This window comes from Gallus gallus, chromosome 1 (assembly GCF_016699485.2).
Source record: "Gallus gallus isolate bGalGal1 chromosome 1, bGalGal1.mat.broiler.GRCg7b, whole genome shotgun sequence".
NCBI lineage: Eukaryota > Metazoa > Chordata > Aves > Galliformes > Phasianidae > Gallus > Gallus gallus.
In genome coordinates this window covers 192,340,218-192,362,307 of record NC_052532.1, presented here as the reverse complement: position 1 = coordinate 192,362,307, position 22,090 = coordinate 192,340,218, and the positions used below count along the sequence as shown (strand labels likewise).

Below are 22,090 nucleotides of genomic sequence, written 5' to 3'. Positions count from 1 at the left end.
TGTTCTTGGTTGTTGTACGTTCTTGGTTGTTGTATGTTCTTCGTTGCCTGAAGTGAGTAAGTGAGGGGCATTTTGTGTCCATAAGGTAGCAGTCTTATTGGAAAGAGAAGATAGGAATAGTTTCAAGCCTAGTGCATCGTCCCTCGTGACTTCATTCAAAGCCAGGAACAAGAATAGGCCAAGAGTCACACAAAAGATACATACTTCTAATGCTTGTAGCTGAACATATCTGCCACAGTCAGCCTTTACTTTTGTTGCTTCTATTTACATTCAATTTCTTTTTCAACTTTCTTAAAAAAACAAACAAACAAACAAAACAACATTGCTTGCAGTGTGTTCAGTTCATAATACCTTCTAATGGCTGGGCTTGTGAAGCCCAGTTTCGTGGCTAAACAGTGTGCTAAGCAATACCTGGTCTGATTCTCTGTTCACAAAATCTCCTTTCTTTTTTCTCAGCTCCTGGCCTATTTTAACCCTTTCTGTAGTGAAACATTATAACCCTTCAGTAATGCACGTCCCCATCCTTTCCAATGGTCTTTAAGCTCTGCAGCCTTGAGTTAGCATCATGAGCAGAGTTTATTCTGAACCGACTGTTCTTAACTGTTCTTAAAACCCACTCCCTGTCAACACTGACTGCTAAATATTTCATGTCCTCACATCCCAGACAACCTCAGAGACACAACAGAGAAGACCCTTTGAGCCACTGCAAATGATGAAAAGCAATTCCTAGAAGAGGTTTTGTGTTGCACTGATTATTTCTTTATTTATTATTTTTTCCTCCATTAATCTCGCCTTTGGTATGTCTGTCCAGAACATGACTGGTTAATCTGTCTGGGCCAGCACAGGTTTATCTAAGAATGGCTCCGGTCACTTTATGTCAGAAGAAAGAGGCTTTAGATGATACATTTTAGCTCATCTTAGAAACGTTTAGATATGACATTGGTAGGCACATAAACCACACAACTTGCCCCAAAATAATTTTTAAACCTTGAATCCACAGTGGTCTTGTGGTAACTGCCCCTGAAATTCAGATGAAGAAAAAAAACATGCCTGCAAGATGAGAAACACACTACAAAATGGCCTTTAACCATCAAAATTTACTCCTGTAGAAGGCACCAGAGCTTTTGAACTCATAATTTGAGCTTGTTCGTAAATTGCGGATGGTGGGAAACAGTTGCAAAGAAGCAAGAATAACCTTTTCAAATTAGAAGGAAAAACAAGAAGAACAGATTCCATATGGGAGTACAGAAATTATCTAGGTAGTTACAAAAAGGAAACCCCATTGACATCTATTGTGGCTGAATAACAGTACTTAGCCCTCCAGCTATGATCTGTATTTTCATAAGAGAGTGTAACGTTCCTCTAGCCAGGCAAACCACCCGTGGCTCAAAGGTTTCAAAGGACAGCATCTCTAAACTGGCACAATTTGACACGTTGGCCAGTGCTCCACAAAACTGAGTGCTGGGCCGTAACAGTCTTCTCTTCTGCATTATCCAGAAGTAAAGCAATCATCAAACTGAGATTTCTTTTTCTCTCTTCTTTTCCCCTACACCTTTAAGCAGCAGGACTAAAAAGCCCAGCATGATGGTAGCTGCAACCAATTTGCAATCTGATGCAATTCAAGATTCTTGTTTTCCTGCTGTTGCTAATTTTGGCACCGCAGCCTCTGATCAGTATTTCCTAGATGTTAATTTGTTTCAGGCCTAAAATTGTGCTGGGCCAGATCAGAATGAGAGGAGGTACTGTAAAAAACAATGGTTTGCTATGCTGTTATAATAGAGCAAGGCATATCCCCACTAAAATGAGTACTGTTGCCTGGTCTTTTTAATTTAAAATAACTAGTTCCTTGAGACATGAGCCTAATGAAACTTGCTTTCCCAGGAATCTGTGTCTCACAGCTGGTTGGGAGCTATGAACGAAGTCTTAAAATCTCTCTCTCCAGAAATTCTCTGAGTTCAGTCAGTTAGGTCTTCCCTTCAGTCTTTATAGGATCTTCCTTTTTGACCCAGTCATTTTCATGCTACAAAATACGCAGGGATATAATTCTCCTTACATCTCTTTGTTATACTTGTGGAGGCACACAGACATGCAGACAAGGTGAAAGCACAGGATTCTATTTGGCAGACAACCAAACAGAAAGGTTGTCTTACCTGAGAAATGTCCATGACAGAGTCACAGCTGAGAGGCCGAGCAGATGTCAAGTCATTGGAACCCAACACTGTTGAGATGATCCCATTCTGATCGATCCGCCTGATCATAGTGCCATCTACAAAGTAAATAAGTCCAAACTTGTCCACGGTGATGCCTAGGGAAGAAAAAAGTCAGTCAGCAAGAAAGGAACAGCAACCTAAAAATATGTGATGAATGGAAGATACTGTCTGGTTTGACCCATGAAAAAGTAAGACTGCAGTTTGATTGGGAACAATATATTTTCTAGCATTCAAAAAGGATGAGTTGGACACACAGGTGTCCTGGATACTGGGAGCTCTGAAGCAGTACCATTACACTGAAGGCACTTCCAACCATTACTGGCACATAAAGCAATTTAGAAATCCCTGGAAAATATGGAAGAGGGCATAGCATCCAGCAAACCCCTAAAAAGAATAGGTGTTCAAATAGTTATGTGTCTGATATGCTCAGAAACATGATGCCTTGCTCGTAGTATGAATACTAAGCCACGCATGTGAAAATGTTACCCTGGTGAATGTTTCAGAAACAGTGATGAGAACACCTACGAAAGACTCATCAGGTCAAATGCCAGATGAAGGGTTTCTCCTGGAACAATCCCACCAACCTACAGTAACTCACCTGTTTCTGAATGCGGTGAGGTGATTTATATCACTGCTCAAACCCCCTCTGCTGACACGCTCCTGTCACTGGATTTGAAGTCTGTCAACAACAGTTACACACTGCTGATTCTTGTTTCCTTCCCTACAGATACGTGCTATTTCCCTTCCCCCTAGGCGTCATTTCTCAAGTACTTGTTATGTTAGCACAACCTCCTTTAATCCTCTTTATCCCAGGCTAGCCATACTCTGCATCTTTCATCAGAGGATTTCATGGTGCTTTACACTTACTAATTAGACCTCATAGCAGTCTGTGAGTGTGATCATCTTAATTTTACATATCAGGAAAATAAGAGATCAAGCAATTTTCACAAGGTCATGAAGAGTATTCATGACTAAAGCAGGAATAAGAAGTTAAGGGCCCCATTCACCTCTCTTTTATGCCAGTATAAATTAAAAATAGCTCCATGGATACTAATGGAGTCGTTCATCTCATCTATCCCACGGTAGCAGAATGCTGCGTGGCATAATATTTGAGTATCTCCAGACACTCAAAGAATGTAAAAGAACAGTAAAGTAGAAGAATACAGAAGCCTGCAACGTCCTTTCCTATCCAAGTGAAAATTCTGCTTGGAATATATGAATATATGAATATCAGGATCCTTCTGCTTGGTTTCTTTCACTAGCAGAGTGGCAATCACTTGGCAAAAAGTTGACATTGCATTGTGCATACAAGCAAGTATCTGGAGCTCTTTCAATCAGCAGAGAGAAATACCTATTTCTAGGGTGCAATGTATATCTTCCTAAAGCAGATATCCATGAGAGATTATACGAATCCTTCTAGAAGCACCTTTTCCTTCCCATTCATTTTAAAAGCAAATACAGCAAATATTGCAAATATTTCAAACAAGGGACATGGTTTAGTGGGCACGGTATTGATGGTGGATGGCTGGACTAGACGAACATAGTGGTCTTTTCCAACTTTTATACTCCTATGATTTCCAAAGGAAACATTTGTCTGCAGACAGATAAAGTCAGTGACATGAGTCCTCTCTATGATGTTTTTTTGGCTGTCATCATGGTGACAGATATGATAGAAAATCTGTTCCAGATAGAAAGATTTGAGAAAGTTTCTGAGAAGCAATGAGATCTTCTGCGTCTCCAAAACACTGTTTTACAGCCAGATCTCCTTGCTTGAAACATTTACCCTCAGATTTTCATCCGCTGTGAGGTATGCTGTGAAGTATACATGCAGCAGTTCACAGATTAAAAGTTTCTGCCCTTTATGCAGCAGGGACTAATCCCCTGATTGCTTTGGAAATTAAAATCATGGCCTTCAGCCAGTATTGTAACTACTGAATGGGCTGGGAGCCATGGAGGTGGGTGACAAGTGGAAAAATGTATCATATTTGGTCCTACAGATATCTACAGAGGAAATGCAATGACACAGAAGATAATCTAGCCTGGAAGTAATGGCAAGAAAACCTCATTGTTTGAGGGAAAGAACAAACTTTTCCATTTAGCTGAGGCAAAAGAAAGAATTCAAATAAGACTGCAACCTGTTGAGTCAAAGTCAGTTAGGAGTCAAGACACCGATGTTGCAGACCACTGAGCTGAATGGGAGCTGTGTATTTTTGCTGGGAGGTAAAAACTGCATTTTCCTTAGTCCTTCACAGCATCTCCCTGCCTGAAGGGCATCACTTTGACCTGGATTGGATATCTGACCAACAGAGCAGTGAGGTTTCAGAACAGCCTCTAGGGCGATAAGGAAAAAAATTACTTCTTGCTTCTTTTAAGATCAAGTTCATTAATTTTGGAGGGGATTACATGACAGGATTTCTGAGATAATGGATGACAAGACTAAATGACCCAAAAGATTGCTTCTAGTTCCTACATTCCAATACCTGTGTTTAACTAATGCCAAGACAGAGCTAATCTCAGCAGGACTGTGAAACAAGACACTCAAAGAGGAGTGGCAAGAACTTTTTGCACACCTTAATGCTACAGGAGAAGCCACAGCAGTGGCAACCACTTATTCCTACTATGCAATATCACAGAATTGTAGAATGGTTTGGGCTGGAAGGGCCCTCGAAGACCATCTAGTTCCAACCCCCTGCAGCAAGCAGGATTGGTGACCACTAAAATCAAGTTGCCTAGAGCCCCAACCAGCCTAGCCTTGAACACCTGCCTCCAGCTGAACACCTTGAACACCTCAACGCATCACTTGTATCTTAGCACTTTGTCAAAAGCTGCAGGGAGATCTAGAGGGATAGGCATCAATATTCACTTGCATCCATGGCTTGAAGGAAGTTGCCTTTACCTGTCATGACATCTGTCAACATCGTGCCCTAGGTGACACACTGCTCAGCAAGCCATCCAGGATGCTGGCACATGTCACCTGTCACTGGCATCTGCTGCCAAAGGTTATTGCTCCTCTAATTATTTTGCCCACCGTATGGCAACTTCTTTAATGTTTGGTGGTGTTTGTTTGACAGCCAGCAATACAAGTGAGAACTTTAAGCAATGTGGTAGACCAGCTTTTACAGAGGAGTGCTTAGTTGCTCTTCATTGTCTTTTGTCAAGCACAAGGGAACTGGGAACCCTTCCTAAGTTCACAACCAGCACTTTTCAGGGCGCCTGTCTGTTACTCTGCATGACGGGTCAAAAGGCAGCAAAGGGTGGCAGATTGGATAATGTGATTTTAAATGAGGCAGAATTTTCTCTGCTAGCGAGTTCCATGTGGATTGGATTGAACTTATCTGCAGTGTGTGCTGACAGTGGCTCCCAGTGCTCAGTGCTGAGCTCCGATGGCTGTTCTGATTAACCAGTTACAGCAATAACAACCTGTGTGCACCTTGGCTCAGGAGCCAGCTCTGATCGGTTGATACAGCACAACTTTATTCTGCATTCCAGCTTAGACAAAGAGCTTTCACACCTGAATAAGTTGAAGTGGGATGGTAAAGTTACCACTTATCAACCTGCTCGGGGGCCATGGCAGGTGCATGCACTCTTATCGCAGAGCGCTTCTCTGCTTATCCCTCCTTCACAGAAACCAGGCAATCTCTATTACCTTACATTTCCTAGGATGCTCTGCAGGATAGCAAAGTTTTCAGTCTGTCTAAGGTCTGATTTCTGTTTGTAAATGCCCCTCTCATGGCAACTATTCCAGTCCCTTCCTGAGTTCAGCTGGTTGTCTCAGAATTCAGTCTAATCCCCCAGCCCTGGAGGGCCCAAGGCCACGCTGGATGGGGCCATGGCAGCCTGATCTGGTGAGTGGCAACCAGCCCATAGCACAGGGTTGGAGCTTGATGATCTTTAAGGTCCCTTCCAACCCAACCCATTCTATGATCCTATGATTGATACTAATTCCAAAGGAGAGCCTGGATCTCCCACAGACAAGTCTTTGGTCTTGCAGAGAGAAAGAAGCATCCTATGGCTTCCTTGCAGTAGATTGGAGAGGTCAGACCACACCTTTTGATAGGAATTTGTGTTTCCTTTCTGATTATGGCACAGTTCCAGTGTTGGGTAATGGACACAGAGAATGGGTAATTCGCACGTCACGCATGAAAAGCCAAAGGCCTTGGGTCTCTTTGACAGAAGGCTCCTCTCAGGTTTCCATAGTAACATAAGGGGAATTGAAGATTTGCAGCATACAGCTCGAAGTTCAGTCTCACAGTTACTAAGAGAAAACATCTGCTGCTACAGACCAGTTAAGTTCTTCAAGTTATGAAATACATACATTAGGAAATCAGGTTGGTTCAGTGGGCAGTATTGTAGGTAGGTGGGCAGTTGGATGAGACGATCTTAGATGCGCCTTCCAAGCTTAATGATTCTACTTAATGATTCTATGATTCCTCTTGGATAGCCAGAGATCCCATAAGAAACCAGGGCTTGAAGCACCACATGCGTCACATCAGCAAGTCGTGCTGATGGAAAGTTGTGACGTGATGACATTTGCTTGAAATGTCAGGACCTTGCAGTGTGAAGAGGTGACAGCACAACGTCCCACTGCAAATAGCTACTGGGACACAGGGAGGCTGTTCTAAAAATGAACCACTAAAAGTGACTGCATTGCACTTCTAGCTCTACTTAGGGGGAAAAAAATGGGTGGGGAGAACCCTTTTAAGTGAAAAAAAAATAGGTGCTAAAGGAATACAAATTTGGAGCTTTCTTGTCAGGTTGGATGCTGAACGACCGGGTGATAAAATGACAGTTGAAAATCAATGTCAATAAGTACAGAGGAATTCACAGGGGAAGGAGTAAGTCTAACTACCCATATGCAATGACAAGCTGCGTAATAGCTCAGAGGAGTAAAGATTTTGGATTGCCTGAGAAAAGTCTTTTGCAAAAATCAGCTTGGTGCTCTGCAGTGGTCAAGAAAGGAGCTAAAAGACAGGAATGGATGAGGAAAGGCAGAAAGAACAGAAAACACTGTTCTGGTTGCAAAAAAGAACACTTCTCCATACCGCGGCTAAACAAGTCCTGGAAATGAATAGCACAAGACATCCTCTGGGGGAATAAAATAGGTGTTCAGGGAGATTTCTGAACAAACTGCTGGTGGCATTGAAGCACAGGTCCAGGTGCAACTTCTTTAGAAAGTCCCTGATTAGAGTCTGGGTTGTTAGCATGGCAGTATAACGCTGCCACTGCCCCTTTCCCTGTGCATCTCTTCCGGCCAAATTAAGAGATGACATTTTGTTCAATAAGCCTCTGGTCTTCCTTGAAATGTTCACTTGATTCCTATTTGACAAAATCGGAACAGATTGTGGAGGGCTCAGCTTCTTCTTCTAATTCTGTCAAACTCAAGAACGCTTAGCGAACAACTGAGATTCTGTTTACACATTCAGCAGGACACAGTGAAGGAAGCAATCTGTCCCAAATTAATTACTTCATTTTGCATTGTTTCTGCAGTGCTAAATGAATGAGATCCCCACCCCCAGCCCTGTCCCTTCTGAAAACATCTTCCAACCGTGTCAGACTTGTCATGGCAATCTCTCTTAATTGCAAGCTCCTTGGTAATTTCTCTGCCACATTTTTCTCAAGGAGAACCACTGGTGAGTACTCAGACGAAAACAAATGCTCTGACAAGCTGGAGTTTTAATTTTTCTTTAGATTGCTTGTAGAAGAGGATTGTTATTAGCAGATGATAATTAGAAAGTGGTAACACTTGAATTTGCAAGGATATATTGAAATCCACTAGCATGTAAAAGGGCTAGTGGGCTCCGTGGAAAATCATAGAATCATGGAATGGTTTGGGTTGGAAGAGACCTTTGAGATCATGTAGTTCCAACCCCTCTGCTGAATGCTTCCAGGGAGGGAACATCTACAACCTTGCTGGGCAACTGATTCAAATGATTGGGAGTATCAGCTATGACAAATACCCTGACCAAACAAGTGCCACCACTATTTCATCTGTCAATCGACCTGTCCTGTTGATCTACCTGTGGTATTAATTTCCAGAACTTGTTTAGTCATGGTATGGAGAAGTATTCTTTTTTGTAAAAAGTTTGTTTCCACTAAGGGAAGAGCCAGAAGACCTACCTAGATCTGACGCTTGACTGGTCCAAGAGGTTAAAGGTAGATCCCAAAGACCCAGAGAGGTGATGGATGCCCCATCCCTGTGGACATTTGAGGTGTCCGGACAAGGGCTCTGAACGCCTGATGGAGCTGTGAGTGCCCCTGTTCATTGCTGGGGAGTTGGACTAGATGACCTTTAAAGCTTCCTTCCAGCTCAAACGGTTCTGTGATTCAGTTCTATGACTTTGATACCCCATGACTGATCCATCAGTTTTTATGAATTACAGTTTTTCATCTGGCAGGATTCTATTCTTTCAGTATTTTCCAGCAAGCAGCAAATACCAGCTAATCAAAAGCTACTTAATTAAAATCATGAAATTGAAGGCAAGAGCTTGTTTCCTTACTACTTTTGAACAAGCTGCCAAGATGTCCGTAAAATACATAGTAATTATCTTCAGTTAAAAATTAACTTTAGCCTTAAAAAACCTCATGAAGACCAGTGATCCTTAAAGAGGTGAACTCTCCAACTCCTGCCCTAGCCAGGTGATCTTCCTATAGCTACAGGATCATTTTCTGAGGTACTCTGGTCTTTCACTTCCCTTGCCAAGACAGGGGAGCAGAGGGCAACCTGAGGACTACTGGTTACTTGTACAAGAAGTCACTTATATTTCAAACTAATATGCAATACCTTCACACCAAGGAAGAGAACTTGCCAGTGTTTCTGCTAGGATGCACTGCAGTGAAGGTATAAACAATGCTGACATTACATTGTCAGTGTGAGTTTTCACTGTTAATCATTTATTGAGGTGAATGGGAAGTGAGTCACACCTGCCAAGGCTATTTCTCTCAGCAGGCATTGCAAAGTTGGGCTAGAACCAGATCAGAGAACAGTGTTTGCAAACTTTCCACTGGAGGTGTGGGCTCTCTGAATTATTATTTTCTTGTTGTCATTTTGCTTCATGTCATTTCCTCTTTCACTCTCAATTTACTTCTGTTCCATGAAATTTCAGAGCTATGAGGAACGAATGCATGCATTCTGCTGCTGTGTGATTGAGGTGGAAGAACGGCCTCCGGAGAGCCTGAATTGCCAACAAGAAAGATTTCAGCACTGAAAGCTTTGAACTCCACAGCTCTGTTTCCCACAGCGAATGCAGAAACATAATTCAGCTAAACCTTGCAACCTCCACCAATGTAGGGAGATGAATAATATTCCTGTTATCTTGTACAAGGGAGAATGAAGGTCCAACAAAGATTGGTTTCTTTTGCACTGGTTGAACATCAAAGTGGTGCAGAAAACGGGATTACAGATCTCTGGATTCCCTGATCTCATGACTCATCTGTCGGACTGTCTGAATCTCTGTGTCCAAGTCAGTTAATTTTCTTTTCACTCATTTCAGTGAGACAATTTCTACTTCACAACCTGCTTGCAGGTAGTTCCCTTTCTATGCCTCTGACAATACTTCATCTCAATATAACAGTCACATCATGGGAGTCCGGAGTGCCTGAAATCCATTCTGGGCCCTTTGAATATTCCTAGGGGAGCAATTTGGCCTACAGTGCTCTTTGACACAGAGAAGATCTTCCAAGGCAATTTCTTCTGCATCCTGCCAGGAAATAGCTAGCCCAAATGTAACAAAAAATATCACAAGTACAGATGATACAAAAGGTCACTAAATCACTTTGGTTTTTTGGATTTAGTAACAATAATGTCACCTCTATGTCAAGAAAAATAACTTCCCAAGAAATCCAGCCAGGAAGAGAAACAACAGCTGAGCTGCCTTCCTCTTGCCTGTTCTTTGCGAAATGAGTTGTTAAAGGACCCCTGAGATTTGCTGAGAGGCTGCTTGGAAATAGATGTGGTAAAGAAGGAGGGAGCTACCACTCCCAGAAACAAGGGAAAAAGAAACCTGCAGCACATTGATGTACAAGCCAAGAGCCTGTAAGTAAGTCCCTTCAATCCCTTCAATCCTAATACCTGGGCAAGAAGATGCACGGCAGGCCAAAATGCCACATTTCTAAAAGCATTCCAGCACAGGGGTCCTTCTCTCTTCACAAACACCGCAGAAGTTGTGTGTACCAGCAGCATCTTCCACCCCATCTTTACACTCTGTGTTTTTTTTCAGAGGAGCTGCGGACAGCTGGGAGGGACGACATCCTCCATATGCAAGGCTTGTTACCTTGAGATTGCCAGACTGAAGTCTTGGCTATGCATAGGACTGCATATGTTTGGCTAGACCTGTTTTGAACAATTTAGTTCACAGTCATGAAGGCTGTGTGATGCTTTTATTCTGATTTGACTGTACTTTTATCAAATATAAGCAAGATAATCACGAGGAAGGTGAAGTCGTACTCAACTACACTGTTCCTACATAAAAATTAGCACCCACTCTATGTAATATTTAAGATAGATGCCACAATACCTAATGTCAATGTATAAACCCGAGTTTTATGTATCTCTGAGCTGTCTTTATCTTTTTTTAGGATTTTATATATAGCTATGCTTATAGGGCTTATTTTTTATGTCAAGAAAGCCTCAATGAACTGAACATAAGTGAATCTTAGCCAAATTGGTAAGGACCAAACACTGTTATTTGATAAGGAGGAGGGATAGCTGTAGTGAGCATAAAATTGATGGGTGGTTTTATTCTATTGCCCTTTGCACATTTACCCATTGCTACACGCCTCTGGTTTGGCACTAATCCCAGCCACTCAACAGTGACTGGCTGAGAGCAAAACGTACGCTTTTATTTCCAAAGGCAAGCCCTTAGCATGTGTTTGAGGACTGGTTTGAGATCGTCTGCAAAATCCTGGGGCCTTTTCTCCAGCATTACAAAACAAGCCACTTTCAGAAAGATCCCATAGAAAGCCTGTGGAGAAGAAGTAGTCTCACCCCTGGGATTTGTAAGGGTAGCATCAGTGCCTTTGCCTCCATCTCCGCAGCGGGTATCATCGAATGGGAGGCACTGATCTCCAGTTCCAGCCAAGACCTCTGAATTCTTCACAATGTCTTTCACTGAGGTGGTTGACTTGATTTTGTAGATACGGCGGCTGTTGGTGTCAGAGAGGTAGATGGAGCCGGTGATTGGATCTGTGGTCAAGTAATACTTATGAGCTGGGCTGTGGCTGAAAAACAAGGGCATGATGTTATTATTTTTTTGGGATGGCTTGCTTCCTTATGTCAAAAATCAATATAAGCACATTAGAGAATAAAAATGCACAGGGTGGACACACTGGGAAAGGGAAGCAGTGCTGTATTCAAAAATCTTAGTACAGGTGTGTTAACGAGCTCAATCTGTGATCAGTTGCTGTGCCTGGAAGTGCTCTCTGACATTGAAAAGGAAACGGCTTGCTGGACCAAGACAAACACATGCCAGGAACTACTACAGATTGAGTTCCAGTGCCTGGGATTGCTTAATTTACTTAGCGTAGCCCTGAAACTGGTGTTCGTGCAGTGCCAGACAGTGAAGGGAAGATATAGTATGCTAGACCTAGAAAACAAAAAAAATAAATGTATCTGCCCTCCCAAGGAAGAACCCAGGACAAAAACCCAAATGCAGACCTAAATACAAAGCACTTGAAGATATAATTGTGAAGATCACCCCACTGGGGCTTAGCTGGTGTTCTTCCCACTGACTTCAGCAAGGACCCTAGAATCCTACCCTGCCCTTGTGGAGATAAGGAGCTTGCCACCACCAAATTCAGCTGGGCCTCAGTGAAGGAAGAAACCAAATGACCCTTAGAGAGTCATGCTTTGCCCTAAATAACAACATGAACCAGAAGAAGGGCTGAGGAGTCTGAACATCAGATCTGTATTAAACAAGAAAGGGTGGCTATGAAAATGGAGTGAGCAGATAAAAGGATAATGTTTTTAGCTCCTTGGCCACAGCATTAAATCAACTTAAGACTGAAGAAATGGATAATGTCTCTAGAGGTATCCAAGGCCAGGTTGGATGAGGCCCTGGACAACCTGATCTGGTGCCTGATCTAGTGGTTGGCAACCCTGCCTGCAGCACTGGGGTTGGAACTAGAAGAGCTTTGAGGTTCCTTCTAACTCAAGCCATTCTATGATAAACCAGTATCTGCATTATGGAAAGTATTTGATGGAACTGGCTAGAAGCAACAACCAGATTAATTTAATCACAATGTAAACAATTTTAAGAAATCACTTTTGAAGAATTCTATCTATAGCTTGGTAAGACTTTCTTTTCTTAAATGTGTATTATCAGTGTGTACTGAGCTGCATCTGTTCTAAGCCTGAAACCAACAGATGAAACTTGCAGCACCCGCAGCCTGAAAACAGGTCTCCATCTTTCTAAGAAAGGCCAAGCAGTAATTGGAAGAAGTGCAAAAATGTCCCTCCTTTTCTCCAGAGCAACTCAAAAATGTCCAAACTCATCAGCTAACTAGAATTTCTAATAAATGTATAGGCCATAGTTCACAGTTGTGCTCTTGTGGAACATTCCAGGAGAAGCTTGTTAGAAAGCTGAGTGTCAATCACAGTTAACTCTGTCCCTCATATTAAGAAATTTCCTCTCTCCTTCAACCTTTACATTAGGTAAATTAACCCCTCTTCAGGCACATAAAAATTACTGAATTATTGTCAGGTTTAAGAAGGCATTCTTCATTCAAATTACTTAGTACTTTGGGAAAAAAAACACCTTTCTGATTTATTCTAGAATATCCCCTGTGATTTATCTTATTAAAGTCTGAACAGATTTCATTTCCACAAATGACACTGATTCTTGCTAAATAAAATAGTCTGACCTTCAAGACAGCTCCAGCCTGACAGTTGAGTCTCCATCAGTATTCCCTCCCAATGACAGCAGGCTGGTAGGGTGTTATTTCATTTACCTGCATGTCACTCACGCTAAGCAAGTGGCTTCAGCCCTGGTGGAGGAAGTTCCCAATGGGAATCCATCATTTCTTTTGATCAGGACCTTGCATTGTTCACCGACTGTCCCAACAAAGCTCAGCTGAACGTCAGTCAGCTTTTGTGTTGTTTGTAATCTTTATTTTGCACAGGAGGTGGACAAGAGGAGGAGATTTTTAATGGCACTTTGCAGATCTGTATCATCTCTGCCTGGAGAGCACAGATAGCTCTCACTGAGTCTCACTGCAGGCAATCTGCAGATGGGTGAAATTAAACAACTTCTCTTTCACATGGTCAAGCTTCTCAACTTACATGGCCTAATAATAGGACAGGGGGGAATGGCTTTATACTAAAAGAGGGGAAATTTAGGTTGGATGTTAGGAAAAAAATGTTTACTCAGAGGGTGGTGGTGAGGCCCTGGCACTGCTTCACAGAGAGCTGTGGGTGCCCCATCCCTGCAGGTGTTCAAGGCCAGGTTGCACGGGACCCTGGGCAGCCTGAGTTGGTGGGGGGCAACCAGCCCATGGCAGATCTCCAGAGGTCCCTTCCAACTCCTGTGATTTTGTGGTTTTGTGATTCTGTGAAACTGTCTTTTCAGCTGTGTGAGCAGTAGGAAGCATTAATTCATTTTTATCAGCTAGACTTATGTTTACAGGCTAGGCTCATCATGGTCTCCTACACAGCGCTCCATGCATGGGGCTGTTGTGAGTAGGAAGGCTCCCTTGGATGGCTTATTCAATGGAGTGCTGTGGAGCAGGGATGCTAAAACACAGACTGTTAAAAATGAACAAGCTGGAATTCACCCCACTGGTTTTGGCCAACGGTTTTCACCACAGGGAAGGAGTCATGTTCTGACCTCTCAGGAATTGTATAGTGTTCTACACTGGAGATTTTGTTGAACGCTTTGAGATCCTTCAAATCTCATCAAAGGATGAGAGATGTTGAATAAACATAATGTAAAAATACTGTGAAAAAAAAACCAACAAAAAACAACCAACAAATCAAAACAAAAAACCTGTAAAAGTTCCCAACTTGCTTTGTTTCATCTGTGATAATTCATGAGCACTGGAGCTGGGAATTTGCTGGCCTTGCTTTTTATTTAAAGTCACAATCAATAGGAAAATCTGAGTGGCAAAGTGGACTGAACTGAGCAATAACTGAAATAAATCTGCCTGGGGCAAAGCAGAGAAGATTTCTGTCTTTTCCTTTCATTCCCTCTCATTGCTCAGTTAGATAAAGGAGCAAAACAGAAGACAAGATTTTCCACTATTCAAAAGACAATCAGTTACAGTATTTGTAGTCTTAAGAGCATTTATCCCCCATATTGAGAGTGCCACCACTAGGAAATGGGCTGAGGGGAAGAAGCTGATTTCCAATCCAGATCATTCCTCCTCCTATTAACATTTTTTTGGAAGAAACTTTGAGCACTCTATTGATAGCTCAATTCCCTTGAAGCAACAAAACCAAGTTGAAAGGATGGGGTGGGTTGATCCCTACCAAATCCAGACTCTTAGTGGGTAATAGCAAGCACGATGATGTAGTCATTGGGAATTAGGACAGTCTTGTAGGCAGAAGTCTTGCACTCCAAAGTGAAAGGAAAATGATATGGCTTGCCTATATGCTTGATTTGCATGGGGAAATCTCACAAGTTCACAGGGATCCCAGTTGGCTGGGGCTACATATAGGCTCTCCCATACATCTGCCTTGTCCACTTGTTTTTTCTTCTGCTTATTAGGACAGGATAGTGCCAAAACTCTCTGGGGAGCTCTCAGATAGCTTACAAGATTCAAAGAGATAAGAACATTGGGTGGATAGGCAGACACGTTGCACTCATCTAGATTGTTTCTGTAGTGCTATGGTAGATGCACAGGCCGTCATTACTCCTTTGGGCACAGAGCCCGTGTTTTGGATGAGCCTGAGGAGGGGACCTCCTGCTCCAGCACGGGATGTCAGACTCTAAGGAATAATGTTGGGAAAAGGGAGATGGTCCCTGATTTCAGTAGGTTACCTATAATAAGCAGCCTGCATCTTCTCATTCATTGACTTCTGTTCAAAGGCAGGGATTCATCTAACTGAGCTTCACATGTCTACAAGGCAGCTGCTTACATATGAAGTGGCTGCCTTTATGTCAGTAGAGAGAAATGGCAAATTTTTAGGTATGATTCATCTGACATTTATAACCATTATGCTACAAGATGAACTGTGTCTCAGTTTTTCAAATGTAAGGCCATCTATCAACTCCTATAAAGGACAACTTCTATCAATAGTAACAGTATGGCTGTGGCTCCCACTGGGGTTCAGTAGTTACCCCTAACAGATAATCTGAATAGAACTATGGTGCTTCTCTGGGTTTGATCTCTTTGTTTCAACACATGAAACCATCCCTGTAAAACTTTCTGTGCTAGCTGCGCTCTTCCCCTCTGAGCCCTGCTGGCTACATGCATTTGCTGGTGACTAAAGAACAGCTGAATTCCTGAAGTCAAGGATTTTTGTTTCGTGGGGCTGTTTCCATGACTCCATGCTCAGCACCCTGCAGCTCACAAACAGAGGATTTTATTACAGCCTGTGTGAGGTATTGGACTTTTTTTCTCCCTGGGTGACATTCAATAGATTAGCACATAAGGAGGCCACACAGCGCAGTGAGCTGAATTTACACTTGGCCTTTTAGTGTTTTCAGTTGGTGCGTGATGCCCAAAGCTCTTCTAGTGTCACAGACTGGAGAATAAAACTTCATAGCAATGCCATAAGCCAACCCACAAACTGCAAAGGACTTTTGATCTGATCCTAGGGCAGTGTTCTCAGACATTCCTTTTGCAACTAATTGTGGCAATTGTCTCTTTGAGGTATGAATGGAAAGAAGAATGGAGGAATATATCTACATGTGGCCATTTTCTGCATATTTGCTCGACAGAAATGCTTCACTGCCCTCCATGTTCCTGCAGAGAAAAGATAACACTAATAAACAGCATATTATTATTGCCAGGCTTGGAAAAAGCCATTAGCTTCTATTCGCCCAACAAGACAGGTCCATAAACACAGACATGTGGGAGTAAGTTCATGTTCATCTATCGTCAGATGACAGATGGGTGTAAAATTGGGAGGGATCACTATTTGGTGATGCTTTTTGGGTTGGTTGACATTTCCATGTTGGCCCACAGCCTTTTTGGCTGTTACAACAGAGTTAGATCTTAGCAACCCATGTTGCACTGTAGAGCTAAGCCTCTTAGATGGTAGCTGTGGAGCCTTCGGAGAGCAAGATCACAGCAGGTGACATAACTGGGAGGAAATCTTTTTTCTCTGAAATGAGGAATTTTTGCATATGGACTGCAGCTTTTTCAAACCACTGAGATTCACATAACTGAATCTCTCTCTTTGCAACTATTGCCTGCCAATGATGTCAAGCTTAGAACCTTATGGAGCTCAGAGCAGTGCAGCTGTAGCTAAGACTACACCCGTTCAATTTTCGGTGTCTCAGGAATGAAGAAGCTTCCTAACAAGAACTGTTAGGGCAAAATGACATGGAACAGCTGCTAACTCACGTGGATGACTCTCTTAATGCAGCCTCAGATGGGAATATTTGACCTAGAGCTCCTCCTCTCCTCCACCCTTATCAGTCACCTTTGGACTGTTCTGAAGTAGGAATATCTTCTCTTGTTTTCATTTAATTGCTTATTTTCTAGGAATTGCCTAAAGTGAAGCCCTGCCAAATTCATAAAGCTCTGGTGGCATCTGCAGCATCTGTGGCCAGTCAATATATCTTGGCTCAGTTATTGCCTTCATATAGAACAACACTTCTTGTAACAGCCATTCAGCTGCTGTCCTTCACTGTCAAAGCAGGTGCACTTTAGTGGCTGTGTATTTCTAGGTCATTAAGGATATAACCTGGCTGTTCAAAGAGAAATGAGTTTTTCTATTGCCTTCGAATGATGTGAAAGAGGAGCTGGGGGCTGGATCTCAGCCTGATGAAGACGGTCAGTGCAAAGGTCTTAGGTACCAGCCTTGCAGCCAAACTAATAGAAGCTTTGGGCGAGTTCATTATAGAGGAGAAAATCAGTCTTTCATTAATGTTTTGGCAACAAGACAAAAAAACACTTTCTACTTCATTGCATTTCCAGGCATGCAGATAAAATGAACATTTCTGGGTTTGCACAGCCTCTATAAAGCCAAAGAAACAGTAAACAAAAAGCATGTAGCAAAAAAAAAAAAAAAAAAAAAAAAAAAAAAGTTCCCAACTGCAAATAGAAAACAAAACCCAAAACATCCCAACTCTGCAGCCTAGCCTTCTAATTTAGAAAGCATCTGGGGAGAAGGATGGGAAACTTGTCAGAGCCAGAGAAGTCCTTGCAAACACAAACAGTGACAGGAGGCTGACATCTTCCTGAATGAAACTGATTGGATCAAACTCACTGCAACTCCAGTGAACCCAAGTGACAAATATTCTTAGTGACAAAGACAACCGAGGAGTCTCTCTTTCATGTTGTTTTCGTGTCGTTACTTCCTTTTTTATTGCACTTCCTGGCTAAGGTTCTGAGTTGCACTACCTCCTAGCTAAGCCTCCTGCACTTTCACAAAATGTGAACACCCTCTGTGGAGAGCTCTAATTGATGAACATTTACAAAACCTTATTCCTTAGGCGGGTGATGCTGAGGTACATCTGACCCTTCATTTTGTCTGTCCTCTCCCAAAAACTCAAAAGAAAGACATTCCACCATAGCAGAATCATTTTTCCATCAAAGCTCTTCAAGCAATCTGTGTCCTGCAGCTTCCCTCTCTTTACTTTCTTGGTTAATTCCCACCCGCTTTTCTTCCACCCTCCTCCTATAGACGCTCCTTTTGTGTCTATATTTCCTCTGTCTGCAACGTGCCGAAGTCTGCATGATTCTGCTCTATGATTAATGGCTCCCCATTCTGATGACTGATCACCTACGCCAGTTTTAATCACAGCAGCTTCATTTCCTATTGAATCATCTGGAAATGGCACTCGTGGCTCACTGTGTAACAACATGCAACAAGACAGGGAGCAGCATAAGAATTCTCCACTGGTTGGCTTACCTATGTCTGAAATCTTTATTTCTGACAGAAGACAGGAAAGCAGGGAATAGAAGAAAGAATGAGGCGTTAGCGGCTCAATTCGAAGCATTATTAGCAGATTGAAAACTTGACAGTAACTGTATCATACAATGCAATAATAAATAAAGACTTAGCTGGAATGACACTGATATATTTTATATTGGATATTACTTGTCAGTGAGCTCACTTATGTATCACTGCATATCACAAAGGAAGTGGGATCTCACCTGCTTGGAGTTATCCACTTATTGTAAAAGATAGGGCCAGGCAGACTCTATCACATAGAGCTAAATATATGTGGATGTAGATATTTGCACAGCTTTTTTTCACTAGCACTCAAAGCAATATTTTGTGATTTACAAAGGTAGCTTCCCAGTTGCACCATTGTGGGTGGCAGTTCACTGCCACAACCTCATGAACTCCAGCCCAGAGGACTGAACTAATGCCAAGATGGACATTTTTCATGGGTCTGGTTATATACCCAGCTGCAGTTATCTGTGACCCACAATGAATTTGCTTTCCTCTCTACAACAGAACACTACACTTAAAAAAAAAAAAAAGAAAAGAAAAAGAAAAAAAAAAGAAAAAAAACCCAACAAAACAGCCTAAATCCAAATAGTTAGGGTGTTAATCTCTACAGAGACGCTGATTTGAGAAGGCACAAGCAAACTCTATTTAGTGCAAAAGCAATGGCTTTCCTCCATAGCTTTTAGTCAGCCTGCATCTGAACCCACGTACTTTATAGCACACCAGAGTGAAGAAACGTTTATTAGATCCAGTAACCTAAGTGTTTGCACAGATGAAGCAGCAATCGTTCCAGCAGATTTAAATCTGGAGTAAATTTAACTTTGTGGCTCTACGCAAAAGTCAGCAAGGCCACTCTGTCAAGGCTCCCAATTTTCTCTTTTCCAATCAGGAAACACTGTGTAAAACCTCCACCGTGTCTGGTATTTCCACTGACAATGAAACTGAGATTGGGTTTTCCAAATTGTACTTCTGGGAACGAGATATTAATCCCAATGAGTTGCAATGGGATTTCGGCCCCAAATCACTTAGGATCTTCTGGAAATCTCACCTTTGGTCATTAAAATAACTTTCTGGCACTAGAAGAATATTATATTCTTTCTTGTGGACCAGTACAGAAGATTTATCCCACTTTCTCACCTTATGAATACGAGATATATTCTGTATTTGTCTATCACATAAATGAATAGAATACACCAGCTCTTTGCTTATTTACTCAGAAGGAACTCCAGCCCTCTCTAACATGTCACTGTGGGCTTCCATATCCAACAACTCCTGATTTTGTCATCTTTGTGTGGGCAGAGCAAGACATCTATTCTGCAGGTGCCCACCTTGTGACAGTTGTCTGGATTTTGTTCTCATACACCACAGTGTACAGCTCGATGTGCCAAATCAAGCCTTCAGGTAGGTCTTGTGGGCCTAATACTGTGGTGTGCTTGTTAACGAGGGACTAAATGGATCATAGAAACCAGTACTGCTGCAGATCCTATTTTTCACCTGCAGCTTTGTGGAGCAAATGGTAATACAAAGCAATGCTGCATGGGATCCTGCTGCTCTGGTCAGCTGTGATGGGGCCCTCCACATGGCACTCCTTGCAGAAACAGGGCCTTACTTTTGTCCCCAGAAGACAGGATGTGAAAACAGAGGATAACATGGTTTCTCGCTCTCTGGGAAATCCTCTTTCTGACCAGATCTTAAGAGCTAAATAGGAGTGCCAACAGTCCTATGATGCAAACTTCATATTGCGTTCTCAGGTCACGTCCTCCAAGTAGAGAAGCCTCATTCAAAAATACTGGATTAACTCCAGTGACATTCCTGGAGTGAGTCTACTCTGGTCTCATGAAGAGTCCAGAACCAGGCTCTGGTGCTTTAAAGTCCTATATATTGTTATAGAAATGTTACAGACGAAAAATGTTACTACTGAAGTCAATATGAAATCTCAGCTCCAGTCGCAATCTATTTAATTTCCTCAGAACTTGTGATAAATCTGTGATGTTCTCTCCCCTTCATTATTTTTAGTGGTTGCTTTTTAACAGGCCTCCAAAGTCTCTCCTGATATATCGTTTTCCTTTGTTATTTTGAGGTAAAAGGAAACGCTTCAGTTACTCTAAGATGTTCCATCTATATCTTCATCCTATAACAGCTGTTCAGTTGGAGACTAGAGGGAACCAATATGTGTTTGTCCCTTGAAAACAACCAGAAAATCCTCGGGTTTGTGACTCCCTAGGTGATCATCCTGTCTTAAGTATGAATGATCATCTATCCTGATTAACCTCTATGTACTGTCATCACTGCTGTGTCCTTCCAAGTCTGGGTTATCCCGGAGGCTGGTTGTTAATTTTGAGAATTCCCAGTGGCCTACAAGTAGGCCAAATGGGAGACGTTAACACAGTTTGATTTAGCGACACAAAAATCTGACAATATTTTTAGTATGTGATGAACTTGCTCGGCCAGATTTTCTCTGCTGTAAGTCAAAATTAGCATAGTTGGAGAAGAGGAAAATCTGAACAGTTTTTTTTTTTTTTCTTTTCCATTCTTTCTGTGTTTTCTATTGCAACTTTTTCTTATTTTTCCTTTTGGGTATGCAAGACTGTGCAGAACTTAACTGCATAATTATAACAGCCACATGCAGCACAATGTACCTTAGTTCCAGTATGTTGGTGACATTGCCAGAGGGAAAGATTCTTCGGATGTAGTTGAAATCTCCAACGTAAAGACTTCCATCAGATCCACATGTTAGGGCAACAGGAGCCAGGAGTTTGTTCCCATCTGCAAGACCATTGCAGCTTGGACACGAAATGCTACGTCTACGGCCATTGCCCATAATGCTTCCAATTACAGGCGGCTGCTGGGAAATAAACTGGTTTTCTCCGTTTCCTTTATGCAAGATACCTAGAGAGAGAAAATAGTAATAACAAAATGAAGAAATTGAGAATCACAGGGAGGATACGTGGCACTGCTGGAAGCGGCAAGGAGGTGTATCATTTTCATAGTAATGTTCTGTGATTGCTACAAGGAAGGCCACCTTATCTGAAGCAATCATTTCTTTTACAGGCCCGTAATATTCCTCACAAGGTAAACGCATACAGGGAGAACAAGACTGCTTATATCTGTGAATGAAATACACTTCTCAGCATCTCATGAATTATCACTTTCCTTTTCTGTCCCTCTTTGCCCTGGAATTTGCAGGCTATGAGGCAATAAATAAATAAATAAATCACATAGCTCTAGAAAAGATAAGAGACAAGAAAGCCATGGTGCATTCTCTAGAGGAATATTTCATCTACAAAGATCCGAGGAGCTCAGCATATGTTCACTATAAGCATAGTGTTTTCAGCCACAGTGTGGGCTGAATTTAGCTATTTGCTTCCATATCGCTGCTACCATTCAGAGACAGACAGTGTTTCCATCGTTTGATTGCATCCTGATCACCTTTCAGGTCTCCCTGCTGCTGTCCTCAGCTCTCTTCAAGGACTATGGAGCCTTCCATTTTCCCTTGTAACCCATGAAGCTTCTCATTTCTGCAAGTCCACTTGCACACTGCAGGATGTGGCTGGGTGGATTTATCATCACTGGTAGGTCCAACTGAATACACTCTCTTTGTTTATTTTAGGATTATTTTACTTGCTAATCACTTTTTTTAAGAAAATACAAAGTTAGGGGTGCCTATATATTTCATGGGCATTCATCTGATTCACAACTATCAGCTTCTTTTGGATTTATACGCACCAAATTGCTTCTAAACGTAGATTCCACAAACAATTTGTTGGTAGAAAACAGGATAGATTTCTTTTGTTGGTCAGATTTCTCCCCTTTTCTTTTA

At 42.1% G+C, this 22,090-nt stretch overlaps 1 protein-coding gene across 21 annotated transcripts in view; it reads right to left on the bottom strand.

Moving 5' to 3' along the window:
• TENM4 (teneurin transmembrane protein 4) overlaps nt 1-22,090 on the bottom strand; it is a 645,160-nt gene that overhangs the window by 44,050 nt on the left and 579,020 nt on the right. For 17 of the 21 annotated variants that reach the window (XM_046902783.1, XM_040646792.2, XM_040647002.2 and 14 more), the window contains 4 exons: nt 20,910-21,159; nt 18,226-18,246; nt 11,194-11,426; nt 2,151-2,305 (listed from right to left, as the gene is read on the bottom strand). In XM_046902783.1, coding sequence (XP_046758739.1) covers nt 2,151-2,305; nt 11,194-11,426; nt 18,226-18,246; nt 20,910-21,159 — 659 coding nt within the window. The remainder of the gene's footprint in view (nt 1-2,150; nt 2,306-11,193; nt 11,427-18,225; nt 18,247-20,909; nt 21,160-22,090) is intronic. The other 4 variants (XM_040646975.2, XM_040647034.2, XM_040647301.2 and 1 more) reach the window with 1 other exon arrangement.